The sequence below is a fragment of the Giraffa tippelskirchi genome, chromosome 4, assembly GCF_054371585.1.
Source record: "Giraffa tippelskirchi isolate mGirTip1 chromosome 4, T2T-mGirTip1v1.2.pri, whole genome shotgun sequence".
Classification (NCBI taxonomy): Eukaryota; Metazoa; Chordata; class Mammalia; order Artiodactyla; family Giraffidae; genus Giraffa; species Giraffa tippelskirchi.
Window position 1 is genome coordinate 150,727,098 of NC_137278.1, and position 12,976 is coordinate 150,740,073.

The window sequence follows — 12,976 nt, forward strand, 5'->3', positions numbered from 1 at the left end:
CAAGACAGCACAGAATATCCTTGGCCTAACTTCTCAATATGGAGAAGGCAATGGCACCCCAGTCCAGTACTCTTGCCTGGAAACTTCCATGGACGGAGGAGCCTGGTAGGCTGCAGTCCATGGGGTCGCGAAGAGTCGGACACGACTGAGCGACTTCACTTTCACTTTTCCCTTTCATGCACTGGAGAAGGCAATGGCAACCCACTCCAGTGTTCTTGCCTGGAGAATCCCAGGGACAGCGGAGCCTGGTGGGCTGCCGTCTATGGGGTCGCACAGAGTCGGACACGACTGAAGCGACTTAGCAGCAGCAGCAGCAGCAACTTCTCAATAAACTCTTCCTGGGCAATCTCAATCCTATGGTTTCAGTTACTTTCTAAATACTGAAGAATCCTAAATTATAGTCCTGTTCCTTAACTGTGTCCTAAACTATAGGATTTATTACCCTATATTTTTAAAAGGCATCTTCAATTCAAGATATGTTATCACCTCACACGCACATCTCCAACTTCCACCCTAGCCCCAGAAAAGCTGGCTTCTTCTCCCTATAATCTTTATTTTTGTGAACACCAGCAGCAACCATGCAGTCACTGACCAGGTATCTGAGGTTTCTCCCTGATTTCACAAATATAATCAGTCACAAAGGCTACACAGTGAACACATCTTGCGCTTTTTTTCTTCTCAAATGTCATTTCTACACCTTAGTTCAAACTTCTTGTTATCAATCTAAAGTAATAAATTTCTCCACTTAAAAACCTTGTCCTCCATCCATCCTCAATTGTCTTACTCTTCAATGGCCCCCCCGAATCCATGTCTAGTGGTGTCTCTGAAAACTGAGGAGTGTAAGGACATCTTTCAAAAGGAAAAAGAAATAAGTCTCATGGACCTACCCAGTTGCTGACAAATTTAAGTATGTATAAATATTAATAAATTATAAATAAACTCCCTATTTTTATAACTCTTAAATTATAAAGCCAACAAATTCACAAATAAAGTGAACACTAATTTAATGTGACAAATAATGCTTTGCTGAAATTAAAACACTGCTAACAACATGAAGATGGTGCAGGTGTCTCTGATTCTGGCACCAGGAGCAGTGACAGAAATAATTTCTTCCATAACTTGTTTTTCTATGGCAAGTATCAAAAAGTCCTACCATCTCTGTGAGCCGTCTACGGTTTGTACCTATATGGTTTATTCTGTTTCTCCTATGCCATGTCTGTTTCTCTGATCTAGCTGTAAGCCCTGTGAGGATAAAAAATGTATTTCATTCATCTCCATATATTACTAATGCCTATCATTATGCAAACAGAGGATATATCTAAACATTTATAAATAAGCAAAGGAAAAGTTCTAAACAGAGGGAGGGACTTTACTGTCCACTCATTGAAAAATCCAGAGGAAATTTGATCCAGAGAGTCACATCGCCATCACGACTACAGCTTTACTTCTCTGCCATCCTCTTGGTTCCATTAGTAGGTTCATCCTCAGGCTGCTCCAAAACTTGGCAATGAAGTTAGTTTCAGCCATTCTATACCTCACAACTTCATATGACACTATCCAGAAATAGAGAAAAGGTCTCTTCAAGCAGCCCTTGAGGAACAGAGAGGAAGCTTTCCCTCCCCAGGAGCACCCACTGGCACTGTGTGTGGGCAGAAACAGAAACGTGGACACGGAGATTAAACCAGATCAAACTAATCAAGGTATCCTGGAGCAAGGAATGGGATTAATTCATCTAAATCCAAGGAGTTGAAAATGAAGGGAAAGTGCAGCCTATCACTGAAGAAAGCAAGAGGGAATGAACACTAGGAAGGGAATCAGCAAATGTCCACTTCCAGAACTCCAGACAAGTTTACAATAATAATAGTAATAAAAATACTGCTTCTCTTCACCAAAGCCTCTATGTTGTATTTTAAAAAACAGAACAAAAACCATCCTTATTTTTTTAAAACATCTATGAAAGAAGAGTCTCAAAATAAGAACAAATTCACCAAAGGCCCAAATTAATTATTCACAGGATATAGCATGAAACGAGAGTTAAAAAGAAATGTGAAATTGAAGTTAATGGCAATTTAAGGAGAATAATGCATTCAAGAGACTAGGGAGGTATGAAGTTGCCTTGCAAACTGAGGATTTCAGAAGTCAGGTAAAATCAAAAGACCTAAAGTCAAGTCCTCACTTGGGAATACCTAATAGATCTAGAACACTCCCTAGAGGACAATGTGCTTATAAAAAAATTACCACACTGAAATCAATGAGATTTTCTTCTGTAACATGTAATTAGTCTAAAATCTCAAAGCTCTGAAAAATACATACCTATATGGAATCCTATTCAAACCCTCTGGACTAAAATATAAAGACAAAACAAAACAAAAAACCCTCTAGCTTCTAGAAAACAAATTTTCCTTAATATAACATATCAAATAAAAGACTGAAATTCAGATTACATGTGGATAGCTAACAGTAAGTGAACCACGAACTTCCAGATGTTCAAGTTGGATTTACAAAAGGCAGAGGAACCAGAGATCAGATTGCCAACATTCGCTGGATCATCAAAAAAAGCAGGAGAGTTTCAGGAAAACATCTACTTTTGCTTTATTGACTAGTCAAAGCCTTTGACTGTGCGGATCACAACAAACTGTGTAAAATTCTTAAAGAGATGGGAACACCAGATCACCTGACCTGCCTCTTGAGAAACCTGCATGCAGGTCAAGAAGTAACAGTTAGAACTGGACATGGAACAAGAGACTAGTTCCAAATAGGGAAAGGAGTACATCAAGGCTGTATATTGTCACCCTGCTTATTTAACTTATATGCAGAGTACATCATGAGAAACGCTGGGCTGGATGAAGCACAAGGTGCAACCGAGATTGCCAGGAGAAATATCAATAACCTCAGATATGCAGATGACACCACCCTTATGGCAGAAAGTGAAGAACTAAAGAGCCCCTTGATGAAAGTGAAAGAAGAGAGTGAAAAAGTTGGCTTAAAACTCAACATTCAGAAAACTAAGATCATGGCATGTGGTTCCATCACTTCATGGCAAATAGATGGGGAAACAATGGAAACAGTGAGAGAGTTTATTTTGGGGGGCCAAACCACTGCAGATGGTGACTGCAGCCGTGAAATTAAAAGATGCTTGCTCCTTGGAAGAAAAGCTATGACCAACCTAGACAGCATTATTAAAAAGCAGACATTACTTTGCCAACAAAGGTCCATCTAGTCAAAGCTATGGTTTTTCCAGTAGTTATGTATGGATGTGAGAGATGGACTATAAAGAAAGCTGAGTGCCAAAGAATTGATGCTTCTGAACTGTAGTGTAGGCGAAGACTCTTGAGAGTCCCTTGGACTGCAAGGAGATCAAACCAGTCCATCCTAAAGGAAATCAGTCCTGAATATTCATTGGAGGGACTGATGATGAAGCTGAAACTCCAATACTTTGGTTACCTAATGTGAAGAATCAACTCATTTGAAAAGACCCTGATGTTGGGAAAAACTGATGGTGGGAGAAGAAGGGGACAACAGAGGATGAGATGGTTGGATGGCATCACCGACTCAATGGACATGAGTTTGAGTAGGCTCCGGGAGTTGGTGATGGACAGGAAAGCCTGGCATGCTGCAGTCCATGGGGTCGCAAAGAGTTGGACACAATCGAGCAACCTAACTGAACTGATATATATGGTATGCCTATATATACAGTATTCCTTTTCTTCTTCTTTAAAAATTTTATCTCCAACAAGCACCTAATTAGTACCTCTCAGATACACAAATGCTTTGAACTATGACAGACAGAAGGATAAACAAGATGCAAAACTGACATTCCTTAAGGAGCTATTTAGAAAAGAAAATACCATAGCAAAAGGTGAAAACATAAGAGTTATAAGGAAATAACTTATAAAATAAGTTTCAATGAAGGTTAAGAAAACATATCAGCTTGAAAAGCCTGGGCAGGAGCTGCAACTATTCCTGCCCAGCAACCATGGCACACAGCAAGTTTTCAAAAATTATTTTATGAGCAAATGAAAGAATAAATGAATGAGTGAAAGAGGGAAGAAATGAGAACATTACCTCTAACGATGGTTCATTCACATAAGAAATGAACAAGCAACATGGGTTAAATTAAGGGTAGGATTTTAACTTTTAAAAGATGGAAGGAGATGATTTTAGGCCAGCAAAAGGAACAAAAAGCTACCAAAAGCCACATCATGGAAGAGGGAAGGAGTAGGGCATATTTGGAAAATGAAGAGCAAGCAAAAGAGTGTGGCTTAAGTATAAAGGGATTTGAGGAAAAGTTGAGGGTGATGAAGAAAGGATGGGAAGATCAAGAAGGTCTTAAACGTTATACTAAGGAGTTCTTTATGTACAAAGTAGCCATTGAGGATTTCTGAGTTGTTCAAGTACATTAATCTGGTGGTAACATACAGGATGGTCTTTTGCGCCATTAATGCATACCAAAGGCCAGGCATAAGACTGATACCTGGGAGCTAGAATAATAGCTAAAACAACAGAAAAGAGGAGAGATAGGTTAGAAATAACAAAAGTGGAAGGAACATCTGACAATGGATACAACATAAAGAGAGTTGAAGGAGAGAAGACAGCCAAATATAACTAGAGTAAGCAAGAATGATAAATTCCATTAACAAAACAAGTGAAATGTGGGGACAGGACAAGTTTTAAGAAAAATAAGTTCAATTACCAGAAGTTCTATCTGAAGTATGTGAAAGATACTCCGGTAGATATGTTTAACAACTTATTGGACAGAGACATTATTAATAGTCTTTTGTTACCTGAATGTTATTGACCAAGTGTTTCAATATTCACTTACATAACAAACTGCCAGTTACAGGTATTAGGTTCTGCAAAAATCCTCTGATCAATAATGCGTTAACAGATAGTTGGAAGCACAGGTCTAAGTTCAGTAAAGAGAGCAGAGGTAACAAAGTAGATTTAGGAGTCATCAGCACTGAATTAAGGACAGCAACAATGGGAGTAGATGCAAGTGCAAAAGAGATGAACACAGATAAAGAAGACGTCTCCAGACAGAACTTGGGATACACTTATATGTAAAGAAAAAGAGAAGGGATACTGAGAGAGGAAGGAGAAATAGGAAAGTTAACAAAAGTCAAAACAAGAATGACAAACAGTAACAAATGATGAAGCAAGGCAGATAAATGGGAAAGATGATAAAAACAAGTATGCTTTAAAGACTCTACAACATGATGAGATTAAGACGTAAGAGATGGATGCACATGGATTCATGTCCCAGTTCTTTCACTTTCTAGCTTCACTACCCTTTGTAGGGCTTCTCTGGTGGCTCAGACATTAAAGAATCTGCCTGCAATGCAGGAGACCACGGACCAGTCCCTGGGTGAGGAAGATCCCTTGGAAAAGGAAATGGCAATCCACTCCAATGTTCCTGCCTGGAGAATTCCATGGACAGAGGAGCCTGGCGGGCTACAGTCCATGGGGTCGCAAGGAGTTGGACATGACTGACCAACTGATACGCACGCATACCTTTTGCAAGTTACTGACCTTTCCAAGCCATAGTTTCCTTATACCTGTAAAACTGAAAAATCCATGTTGCAATAGAATCCATGGATGCAGTACTACTAGAAAGACAATATTTTACTCAACTCTGAGTTAACTTAAAGAAGATAAAGGCGGTTTCTCATTGATTTTTGTACTTCCTGACATGCTTTACACTTTAGAAACTAACTTCTATTAAATTTTAAGAGTAATAGCAAAACCTTCTATTTTGTACATGGTTGAAAATAAACTTCCCTGGTGGCTCATACAGTAATGAATCTGCCTGCAATTCAGGAGACCCAGGTTCAATCCCTGAGTAGGAAAGATCCCCTGGAGAAGGGCATGGCAACCCATTCCAGTATTCTTGCCTGGAGAATTCCATGAACAGAGGAGCCTGGCAGACTCCAGTCCATGGGGTCGCAAAGAGTCTTACTACTACTACTTACTACTACTTAGTAGTCTTCCTACTACTAAGTAAGTAAGTGAAAGTCACTCAGTTCTGTCTGACTCTTTGTGACCCCATGGACCATGGAATTCTCTAGGCCAGAATATTGGAGTGGGTAGCCTTTCCCTTCTCCAGGGGAACTTCCCAACCCAGGGATCGAACCCAGGTCTCCCACATTGCAGGTGGATTCTTTACCAACTGAGCCACAAGGGAAGCCCCAAAACACTACTACTATATAAAAGAAAAAAAAAGAAAATATTTCCATTTTTGGTGACTGTCTTTCTTTTTGGTTTATTAGCCTCAAACACTGTCTTTTATGTCTTCCACATCACCAAAGCCTAGTGCTAACAATATAATACATTATTTTCTTACTAAACTATGTTTTCATTGATCTTGGCTCTTTATTCAATTTCATGAAAGCAAAAATACAATTGTCAAAATCTTAGTAAAAAAAAAAAAGCTATGTTATGCTTTACACTTTAACAATAAATTTCATTGGTTATGGTACTAACTTTCATAAATAAATAAAACATGTCTCTGGACTAATCAAAAGCTTTTAAACAAGCATTCATTATAAAACACTCTTGGAATATTGTAATAAGCTTGTAAAATTTTCCTAGATGTCTTAGTGAAAATATTACTGCTTATACTACTCTCAAAGTTAGCATCTAAAATATTTATCAGAGAAAAAAGAATTTAATAGACCCTAGGAGTTTAATGTGCCTTTCCTGGAATAAAGTCAATTTGAGCATAAAAAGAAAAGAGCAGAGTCAAAAATCAAAGATCACCAGCATGTCTGCACAATTATACAGAATTCTATTATAAAGGAAAGTCTTGACCAAAATGATCTATAACTCCCTACAACACTTGTCACACTGTTCTGAGTAGTGTTGACACTTCTGAAAATAAATTATGAGAACTAAATAAAACATGGACTTATTCTTCATGCTAATGAGAAGAACACAACTGGTTGCATCATCAACAAATTTCTCTGACCTATGTCAACAGGAAAAAAACTATACTATGATATAAGATATTAAAGGAAAACAGCTCCCAATTAAGCATGTAAGCATGATCTAGCCCTCATTATTCACTGTCATAAAGTCCTGAAAATAAGATCTTCATCTTACCAGAAGAGCCAACTGACTTGGGTCTCAGTCCCCAAACAGCTGATTAAAAAGAGAATCCTATCATGGTAAGTAGAGGGCATCTCTCTCACCAAAGGGCCCCACTCAGCCAATTAATGCATACAAACACCAGACACTGAGGAACTTTGCCACAACAACCTTTGCTTTTTTAGGCAAAATCCCCTACCAACCAAAACTTAAATGTATAAGAAGCACAAAGTACATAACCTGGGAAGATTACTTGTATTCTACTATATACACCTTCACTGATTTCAATTCATTTAAAAAGAGAGAGACAAAAATCCATCCAAAATCCTAATTGTGATCATCTCAAGTCAATGACCTTCATTCCCTGTCCTCCTCTGTCACCCACTCCCTGGATTTCATTACCTTTAGTGCAGCACTACTTAGCAATCTGAAATCCAACAGCCCCCCTTTGTCCCATCTGTCTTTATCCTTCTAGCTCTCTCACTCCCAGATGCCATTGTTCTTGAATTAAATTGGACCAATTCAATTAAATAGCTGCTAGTTCCTTAACCTTTCCATCTTCCAATCCAAGTTGTCTTGGACTGCCTTCTTTGGGAATCCAACCTAGATCTCATGATCCATCATCATTTCAACTACTTTTCCTGCCAAGACTCTTAAGTGTTCCAAGTCAATTTCTCCTCCACTTCTACAACATGATCCACTACTCCCCTCAAACTTCCTACCCACCACTTCTTTCACCACTAACTACTCCCAGCAATAAGCTTGTTTCCTATTTTACCAAGAAAACAGAGGCCATAGGCCAAACTGTCCACAACTTCCTATCCCTCCACTATGTCCTTCTTTCAAATTTATCACATTCAAATCCATTTTTTTCTCCTTACCTTCCTCTATCAGAAAATAATGTGTCCCTTCTCAGATTGAAAGCCAGTTCACACAGTTAAGCACTTGACACTCCAGCTTTCTCAGGGACCTTGCTCTTACCAAGTACTTCCTTTCTCTCCCATACCCTTAACCTTAGTCATCCTAGCAGGCTCTTTCCCTTTTAATGCTCTTACTTTCAGAGTTCCTTCTTTAGCCCTGATATGCTCATTCTGTACACTCTTCCTGGACCATTTTTTCTATTCTTATGGTTTCTACTAACATGTATAACTGATACTCCTAAATCTAAAATTGAGACCTCCCTGTTAAGTGCCAAACCATCATTTTCAAACACCTACTGATCAGTTCCACCTGGATGTCACACATCGGCTTAAAATAAATATTCATCACTACTCCTTTTTCCCAAAAACATTTCCTTCTCTTAATGATTTACAGTTTCCTAAGCCAGAAATCTGGGAGGCATCACAGATTTCTCCTTCTACCTCATAAAAAACATCACTATGACCTAGTAATTTTACTTGCTAAATCTCTCTAATTCATACCCAGTCTTTCACCCACATCTACCACAATGCAAGCAACTTTCCGTCCACCACTACTGTTACCTCAATGCAATCATCCCTAAAATATCTGCTCTCTTTACTTCAATCTCAATCCCCTCTAATTTTTCCCTCCAGTAACGTAAATATAAATTCGATTATATTACTATCTTAAAAAGCTTTAATGGCTCCCAATCACCTTCGGTATGAAATTTCTTTTACATGGGATACAAATATGCTATTTTCCTCTGCCTAGCATGACCTCCTTCTTCTGTTGACTGCCTTCTACTTATCCTATAAAGACTCAGTTCAAGAATTAAAAACTCACTCTGACCACACCTCTAGGCTCAGTTAGACCCCCCTCATTTGTTTCCAGGGTAGTGCACATGGAAATGACCAAAAAGATTTTATTCATTAAAAACATAAAACCTAAGAGTTTATAGCCTCTGAGGGCCACCGAATATCAATTACACAGAAGTGATTTTACAAAGCCTTAAAATAGTTTTTAAGACAAAGAAGAAAAATTTATACAAATATTCTAGAACAAATTAGCAAGTACACTTGTGTTTAAAAAAAAAGTTACACTATTGAAACATGAAAATTCATATTTAAGAAAAATGAGGGAAAAAAGGACTATTGCTGTTATTATTTAATTACTCTCTACTATAAAATGACAATGAAATCGTACCCATTATAAAAATAATTTAATATGCAAATTGTTTTATAAATGAAACCAATTAATATGGAAAAAACTATGTAGAAAGTCCCAAGATAAGAAATAAGTATCAGTAAGTAAGATATTATCCTTTATCAACACTCTTTTCTTCTGTTTTTCTAACAGATTTGAAATCTTAAAAAATGCAGCTCATTATTAAAAAATTAGAGCCAATCACTATGGCTAAAAAGGTAGAAATTATTAAAACTTAAAAGACTAAACATAGAATGTCTCACTTCATTCTACCTTAGTTTAAAAAGTAATGCGAAAGGAGACAACCCTTTCAAAGTACATATGCAGTCAGATCCGTATTATATTAAGTTCCTGAGTAGGCTTCCACGTAGGTCAAAATGACCATTTTTCAGGTAATGTTTGTCAAGACACCAGGAGAATGTTAACCAGCAAACCAGTATACAGATGTAAAAGCTTCTTATACCTACAAAGGCTTTGCATTAGGGTCCACCAAACACACCTCTCCCCACTGTCCCCCCCAATAAATAAATAAATAACACTAAAAACTCACCAGTTCTCTTTAAGAACAAAAGCCAAAATATGCATCCCTATCAAATTACCAGGGAAAAATGAATTCAACCAAAATATTTCTTGAAAGTCAAGCCTCGCTCCTAAAAAACCATCACTATTAGGCTAATTACTTCAGTCTTGTTGCACACTTGTGACACAGTTAAGGTTATTTTTCAGTTCCTAAAGAACTGTCCTAAGCTTATGAGAAGTGCCATAGGCTAAGAAGTCCCAATTCTTGCATCCATGAAGCATGTACTGTATACAAAATTATGTATCAGAGATAATCACATCAAAAATTACTTTTGTGATAACCTCACAGACTAGGTGCAATTACTAAATACCTTTAGTCAAGGTTCAAGTAAAAAAGCTAATGAGATTTATTGAAAGTTCCTAGGTTAGACATGGACTGAGTTTCAGAACTTTGTAAATTACCGTGTGGAGCTCTGAATGCATTTTCCAATAGAAATAATGTAATAAATGGCAATTCAATCTCCAAGCTAGCCCACAAAGGCCTATGATTACAGAGGAATCACTACTTCTATATGTATTATAAGAACTGGGAATGGCCAGTTCTATAAATTATTGTTAAAATTACAAAATAGGATTTGACATTTTTAAATGAGAACATTTCCTTATAATTAGAATAGCCTATTTCTTTTAAAAATACTTAAAACAGCCATATTCTTTAAAACTCATATTTATAATTTTCAACAGATCATTTAGGGAAAATAATGAAAATCGATATTAAAACAAACTACTGACTATCTGAAATAAAGCTTGTCATAATATTCATCTTTCCAAAAGTGGCACATCTGGTTTTCATCATTGGGTAGGTAGTATTTTCGTACTTTTACTAAAAAATTACTAAAGGGAGTTTGTTGCAGAATAATGAGACCGAATTACAGAAAAATTAAGGTTCCTAAGAAGCCTAAAATTCAAACTTTATTGGGCAAGTTCTAACTATGAAATTGCAGGTATATACCAAACTACATTAAATAGGAATAAGTGTAAAATAACTGCTCTAACAAAAATATCTTATTTCAGAAAAGGGAAAAGAAATTGAGTAGCATCTTTAAAAAGTTTAAGAGGCATAAAATGGCATCTTAAGAGAAAAAGCTAATAGTGACTAAAAGTTACTAATTTCAATTCAGGAAATATTCGGAGAATTTAATTTGTATATATTATTAACTTGAGCCTTTTTAACAATATGCTTTTCCCCTCTGAAAACTTTCTCATCATAATCTAATAAACCCATTCTTTAACTCTATTTTACATCTTAAAGAAAACTGAAGCTGAAAGTGGTTAAGATGTCTCGCGAGCACTTAAATTCAGGTGTATTCTATTTGACTCTAAGCCCAAACTTCTCAGTACATTGTTGCTCATAACAAGGCTTAACATGGTCATTGTGGCTCTTCACTGTTTGTCCTAAGTCAAGTGTTTCTGGATAGTTTATTAGTACTTCATGATACTAATAAAGAGTTAAACTGCATGACACTTACCAAGAAGGAAAAAAAGCTACTTTCAATTGAGTGACATATACCAGAAAGCTGAGGAGCACACGTTGTACCACAACTATGATGATTAGTTTTTAGAAGCAACAAACCTAAATTTTTGAATCTGGCTTAACTAATTTCGTGTTTGAAAAACGCCAGAAAAGAGGAGGGTACCGTACACCTAGCTGAATTCGCTGAATCGGCTCACTGCGCGAACTTCGGTGCTAAATCTGGACAGGACAGTAGAGAAAATCAAAGCGCCTCAGACTTGCCAAAAGAAAACTATAAAACCGCTAGTGAAACAACCCACCAGTTCGCAAATCTGGAAAGGTGAGGGCCAAAGGAGAATTAGACAGGGGTGGAGGATGGGACTGAAGGACTGGGTCTAAACAGGATCGGCTATGCTCACCGTGCTTTCTCCCGAAGTCGCCCGGAGCTTACCTCCTTGACCGGTGGGAATTTCTTCTTGCATTCCAGGGACAGGGCCCGCAAGTCGCTCTGCATATTCTCCAGCAGCTTCTTAACCGCCTCGGGGCTGTTGGTGCCAGACATGATCCACCAAGCCCCGTGCCAATTTCTGAGCGGCACAAACGAACTCTAGCACTTGTCAGTTCCTTGGGGCGACAGAGAGCTCCCTTCAGGCGCCTCTGGCCCTAGGGCTGTTGGCCCCTAGGGCTCCACGGGGGCTCGGCCCGGCCTGGGCAGCGAGCCCGAGAGGCCCCCGCGGCCTCCTCGCAACTGCCCCCGCTCTTATCCTAGGGGCCCCCGCAGTCGCCCCGCCCTGCTAGGCTCCGCCGACTCTGGCGGAGGAGCCCACCAGGCTGGCAGGTCCCTCCCGCTGACGCAGGTTCGGCTTACACCGGTTGTCACCAGCCAAGGTGGAGAGAAGCTTCAGCGCTGTTTCCCCAAGACCCCCAGACTCGCCGACGCCATTAGCCGCGTCGCCCACAATTCCGAGCGCGGCCGGGACACGTCAGCTACACTTCCGGGCACCGCGGCCACCGCCTCCGCCGCGGCCAACCAGAGCGTCGAGCCGTAGGCAGGGAGTGGCCAGGGGCGTGGTCACGCTCGGGGCGGGCCCAGATCAGGGCTGAGGCGCTGCTATGGGCCCAATTCCCAGCCTCGGAGTCCGCTTAGGGCACAGTATGCCTCGAGGTTCGCTTGCTTTTTGGTGACAGGTGTCTAAATAGTGCCCCTGGTACTCCTTGTTGCGTCTGTGTTTATGTTTCTATTAAATTATATTTCGGTGTAAACAGTTTGCTTCCTTTTGGATTAATCCTCATTTGTTCTGCCTCTCATTTCTGCCCCTTTGAATCTCGGAACAAGTGGCTCCAAATCAACGCCTACCTTCTGTTAATCCTCCCCCCCACCCCCTACCTAAGTTGCAATTCCTCCATAGAATTGTACAAAGCATGCCCTTACATACAAAGTACACTTACTGCGAACCAGTCACTTATCTTTCTAACCTGTAAAATGGAGCATTAAACTGCCCTCTATTCCAAACCCTTTGCTCGTTTTCCATTTTACCCAAAGTAAAAGCCAAAATTCCTCTGTTCACCTACCTAAGGCTCTGCGATCTGTCTCTCCTCCTTTACTGCATGTCTGTCTCATTAAAATGAAAATTCAGAAGCGTTGAAATGTTTTTTTTCCCGGTTTTGTTCCCTGCTGTATCTCCAGTTCTTGGCACACAGTAGATGATCAATATTTATTGAATGAACAGAAACCCTACTAACAACAGTGCTCTGATC

At 39.1% G+C, this 12,976-nt stretch overlaps 1 protein-coding gene across 6 annotated transcripts in view; it reads right to left on the reverse strand.

The window, feature by feature from the left end:
* MON2 (MON2 regulator of endosome-to-Golgi trafficking) overlaps positions 1 to 12,183 on the reverse strand; it is a 122,892-nt gene extending 110,709 nt beyond the window's left edge. For 3 of the 6 annotated variants that reach the window (XR_014081904.1, XM_081588928.1, XM_081588931.1), the window contains exons 1-2: positions 12,087 to 12,183; positions 11,670 to 11,842 (exon numbers count right to left, since the gene is read on the reverse strand). Coding sequence is in view for 4 of the 6 variants with exons in the window: in XM_081588928.1 (XP_081445054.1) it covers positions 11,670 to 11,780 (111 nt within the window). In the remaining 2 variants the exon portion in view is untranslated. Of the gene's footprint in view, positions 1 to 11,669 lie in introns of all 6 variants that reach the window. The other 3 variants (XM_081588927.1, XM_081588930.1, XM_081588926.1) reach the window with 1 other exon arrangement.
* Positions 12,184 to 12,976: the final 793 nt, after the last annotated feature.